Raw genomic sequence first — 5,479 nt, forward strand, 5'->3', positions numbered from 1 at the left:
AACCTGGAGCCTGCCACATCCCTCTCCTTTGATGCCCTAGGTTCTGGAGCCCCACAGTAGTCAGGCTAGATGAGGGAGCAGTTGATATAACTTGTAAGAATCCCACTGTTTCTGTCCAGGGACCATCTGGTTGGCATTGCTTTTACAGGGAAAGTAGAATCACCTGGAGAATCATTGTTTCTGCCTTAAAAATCGTTGGTGGGTCTAAGAAGTCCCATTTTGGTTAGTTTCATACAGCCCTGTTTGCGTTCGGCTTCTCTGAGATGGTAGATTGGTAAGAGTTCATTAGTGGGACTTTAGGATATTCCAGCCTTAAATCCACAATAACTATATTGGACCTTGATAAAGAATTGGGAAAATGACATTTTTTTCCTGCCAAATTAATTTTATTTTTATTTTAATGGAGGTATAGTTGATTTACAATATTAATTTCAGGTGTACAACATAGTGATTCCAAATTTTTCAAAATTCTATTATGGAGTATAATAGATTATACTCCATTTATAGTAATTATAAAATATTGACTGTTTTCCCTGTGCTGCACAATATATCCTTGTAGCTTATTTATTTTATACATAGTAATTTGTGCCTCTTAATCTCCTACCTCCATATTGCCCCCCTTCCCCTCCCCACTGTTTGTTCTCTATATCTGTAAGTCTGTTTCTTTTTTGTTGTATTCACTTGTTTGTTTAATTTTTTAGATTCCACATATAAGTGATAACATACAGTATTTGTCTTTCTCTGTCTGACTTATTTCACTAAGCCTAATACCCTCCAGGTCTATCCATGTTACAAATGGCAAAATTTCATTCTTTTTATGGCTGAGTAGTATTCCATTGTATATATATATATATATCAATATATACACCACATCTTCTTTATCCATTCATCTGATGATGGACACTTAAGTTGCTTCCATACCTTGGCTAGAAAATGACCTTTTTTGAGAGAGAATATAAGTTTACAAGGGCAGGGAATTTTGTCTTTTTTATTCACTGATGAATCCCAGTCCCTAGAATAGTCCTGGAACATATGGGAGCTCAATAAATATTTGCTGAATTGAATTAAATTGACATTCAGTCTCTTCTCAAATTGAGTTTCCTGTTTCCTGTCAGTTTCGAGAACCGTCAGCGTAGTGCTATGCTGACACCTCTTCATCATCTCAGCCCCAGCTCTTGGGGCTTGGTGGGTGCACAAGTTGGGAGCCTAAGCCACAGCAGAGTGCTGACTACCATGCCTGTGTTTGTGCTGGAAGGGAAATATGTCTTCTTGCACAAAAGGACTTGCATTCTCCCACCTGGGAATCTGTGTCTGACTGTCCTGGCCGAGGGGCCAGGACACCCACACCCAGAAACAGTAGGAGCAGTTGCTTCACACAAGCAGTCAAGCGCAACACATGCAATCTATGCAGATAATGCCCAGGGTAATGGCACCATCTGTAAGGCCCTGTAGCACATGCCCACAACTGTCTCCCAGCATGCAGTATAGGGCCTGTGATCAGTAAGCGAAGGAAGGCATTAATGGCATAGCTGAATATTGTTACTGGGCCTCTCCTCCAGGTCTCAGTTTTAAAATATATCTTAAAGAACATATTTTTTGAATCCTTAAGAAATTTCCTCAAGCGGAGGAACTTACAATTATGGTACTGAGAGTCATAAACAGGCAGATTGGAGTGTTGTTCTGTCTAATGCTGCTCTGCCCCTGGGAATACAGATGGTGGGCACCTCTAGAACCCAGCCTCCCCAATATAACTGCCTACCAGTGCTTCTCTGACCATTGTTATGCCACAATGTCAGGTGAGGTGAAGAACCCCTAGGTTACAGCGCTCTGGGCTCCACAAGGAGCATTTCTTCCCCAAACTGGTAGTGGGATTGGCCTGCCACATTCTTCTCATAGGCTGGGAAGAGACCTAGATACAGCTTCCTACACTGCCCTCCTCCCCAGGGGAAGCCGTGAAACTCATTTTAATTCTCTGGCCAGTTCTGGAAGGCCCTTATAATCATTCATTCATTCACTCATTCATTCATCACCTCCCATTTTACCTGCACCAACCTAGGCTCTGGGTATAACGTGGAGAGGAAACCAGGCTCCAGCCCCTGCCCATGTCCCTGCTACCCCCTTCCCCACTAAGTCCTGCTAGATCTCATCCACCCATGGTATGCCTAGCAACCTGCGACTTCTGCCACCTGGAAGATGGGAATGCTCTCCAAACTTGGCATGTTCTCACAGAGACTGTGCTCACTTCAGAAGTCAGACAAAGGCCAGCAACAAATTGAATCAGAGTTGTCTATTTTTGTTTTATTGGAACACAGCCTAAGGTGAAATAAATATTAATTTTCCAAGTTCTCAATTATTTCATAAATAATATTAAGTTAACAGACATTTTACAGAATGTTATGTTAAATAAGATAGATAAAAGTATATATCTATTTTGCTTAGAGCAAACTGATGGAAAATACTTCAATGATTCTGATATCTGAAATACAGCTCAAATATTTTGTTTTTATGCTTTCTGCCTGTGTGAGGTAGCAGTATGCGTGAAATATTTACTTTGCCTCTGAAGTTTCATTACGCTGAATATTAAGGCCCCACCCTTGGTTGGCCCTCATCCTTGTTGCAGTAAAACATCCTTCTCCTCCTCCAGAATCTTTCGCTACAGTGAGACAGGTTGGTTTCAACTTTCCATTGTCCATTCGGTGTTTATCTCACTAAGAAAAGCTTGCAGGTAGTCTAGGAATTGTTTTACTCTCCATCTTTCTCCTACACACTTCTTCTGTGAAAAGAGTAGACAGTAAGTATTGTGGGAAACTGTCAATTCTTGTAAACATAGGCAGAGCCAGACAAATATACTTAAGTTTCCACTAAATGTTTTTAACTTACTCTTTGGAGGTCTATGTATTCTTTTATTAAAAACAAGTTTTGGAATAGTTTTTCCACGGCATCCCCTTGTGCGGTTTGATTCTTCAATGCGTCTATTCCCTGAAAGACTTCTTTAATGCATAGTTGGTGCTAAATGAGGAAGATTAAAAAACTATAAATAATCAAAACAAGGTATAAAAATTTAGTTCCAGAAGTTAGTTGTGTTGTTTACATGAGTTCTCTTCTCCAAAGAATATTTTACTTGTTCCTTTTCCAAGTGGCAAACCACTTCACACTGAGATATAATTTCCAAAAGTAGATAAAGTTTATATGACTACTGAGGAGTTTTACAAATGATGTAAATTAACTCCTTAACTGAAATTAAAATGTTTAGGAAGTATAATGCAACTACAATACTGATTGAGCTCCCATGAGTTTCCTTTTGTAGTTCTAGCTGGTAATTTTATTCTATTTAGACTAATGAAATCATATGTTTTACATTTTAATACAACTATGACATACTCCAAATATATACAATTCCATTATATGGTCATAATAATTTAAATATGTGGAAATAACACATATATTAATATAGGGCATTCATTGTATATTTTAATGTCTACTGACCATGATTCTAAAAATATAAACCTAACTTGCTAAACTTTCAGAAAGACATGAGAGTGAGAGGAAAGCCATAGATAGAGTTGAATGGAGACAAGGAGGCCCCTCTCACCCATTATGGAATTCTTCTGGAAAGAAGCACTATTTACAATAGCCAAGACATGGAAGTAACCAAAATGTCCATCGACAAATGAATGGATAAAGAAGATGTGGTACATATATACAATGGAATACTACTCAGCCATAAAAAAAGAATGAAATAATGCCATTTGCAGCAACATGGATGGACCTAGAATTATCATACTAAGGGAAGTCAGAAAGAGAAAGACAAATACCATATGATATCACTTATATGTGGAATCTTAAAAAATGATACAAAGGAACTAATTTCCAAAGCAGAAACAGACTCACAGACATAGAAAACAAACTTACGGTTACCAAAGGGGAAAGGTGCGGGGGGGGGATAACTTAGGAATTTGAGAGTAGCATATACACACTACTATATATAAACCAGATAAGCAACAAGGACCTACTGTATAGCACAGGGAACTCTACTCAATATTTTGTAGTAATCTATATGGGAAAAGAATCTGAAAAATAATATATATATAAAAGAACAGACACACACACACATATATATATATAAAACTGAATCACTTTGCTGTATACCTGAAACTAACACAACATTGTAAATCACCTATACTTCAATTAATTAAATAAATAAATTTAAAAAAGCATATAGTGAAGAAAAAGACATTAAATACCTAAAAAAAAAAAAGAAAAAAAGAATGCCTTACATGAGGCTCTTTGAGATGGAGAACTGACAACATCACCAAAGGGCCTGATCCACTTGTTTAATAAATTCTACTTGTAAAGTTATTCCTAATATTTATAAGTACATACATTTGCATCCACACACACAAAAACAATATGGAGAAAATTAAATCATTCCAGTGATAACTAATGCTTTATAGCTTAAAACATGAAATTTACTTATTCACTCAGTCATTTATCAAATCTTGATTTAACTTACATTTGTATGTTCGGGAGTAGGAATCATCAAGTTCTGAAAAGGAAAGAAAATACATTCATGTTTAAAGCACTCTAGCACTCATAACTTTTAGTAAAATTCTTGCTAGGAATATGGTTATCAATTATATAGTACTAACACTCTCATAATTTCATGATTAATGACAGATCTTTAAAAATTAGCCACCACAAATGATTATATATTTTAAAGACTGTAGGAATCAAAAAGAAAATTACCCCATCACCTATCAGCAGAGTTCGATGAGTGGAGAGCAGTGTCAAGGTCTCTGCCACCAGTCTATTCATGGGACTTTGTACAGCAATGACACAAACGTAGGCAGCTCCAAGAGCCAGCAAACTCAAATACAGAAGCATTCTCATGGCTCTGAAATGTTGAGCGTTTGCCTTGGCAAAGAAAGTGCATAGTACAAGATTTCATCCCCAACCAATTTATTCTCTCTCTTTGAGGAAATGAATAATTTCTAACAATCAGATAGAGAATGCTTAATAATGGCATATAGTGAAACTGTTTCCAATGCCTGTACCTTAAAAAATAATTTTACTTTTATCTTTTAATAATAATAAAAATCCCTATTTTTCACCTTTAAAAACATTTTCTATTACAAAAGAAAATCCTTAGGTGGATACATCATTGCCCCACATTTGCATTTCTTAAAATCAGAAGATTGAATTTCCTTTTAAAAGATTTGTGTAAAAAGAAGAATAATGTAAACCACTAAATAGAATTTTATGCTAAAATACATAAATATTGAGAATTTTTTTTTACATCAAGTAAACTCTAATGCAGTTGTAGCCAGGTTGATCTGTCTTAAAAGGAATTGAAAATACTGGTGATTGAAGATGGTGATTAGAGGAGAGACCATCAAAACTTAGCTGGGACAAGTTGTGTTCACTGGGGTCTCAATTAGGATCCTTTCTGTTGCCAGTGATCAAAAACCTAACCCAAACT

The 5,479-nt window shown here is 36.6% G+C and overlaps 1 protein-coding gene across 1 annotated transcript; it reads right to left on the reverse strand.

Annotated features, from left to right (window-relative positions):
* Positions 1-2,277: 2,277 nt before the first annotated feature.
* Positions 2,278-4,890, reverse strand: IL5 (interleukin 5). Its single transcript, XM_059063380.2, has 4 exons — positions 4,747-4,890; positions 4,514-4,546; positions 2,881-3,009; positions 2,278-2,773 (listed from the first exon to the last, which is right to left on the reverse strand). The coding sequence occupies exons 1-4, from the start codon at positions 4,888-4,890 to the stop codon at positions 2,675-2,677; spliced, it is 405 nt and encodes a 134-aa protein (XP_058919363.1). The 3' UTR covers positions 2,278-2,674.
* Between the last annotated feature and the right edge of the window lie 589 nt (positions 4,891-5,479).

The sequence above is a fragment of the Kogia breviceps genome, chromosome 4 (genome assembly GCF_026419965.1).
Source record: "Kogia breviceps isolate mKogBre1 chromosome 4, mKogBre1 haplotype 1, whole genome shotgun sequence".
In the NCBI taxonomy this organism is placed as follows: domain Eukaryota; kingdom Metazoa; phylum Chordata; class Mammalia; order Artiodactyla; family Physeteridae; genus Kogia; species Kogia breviceps.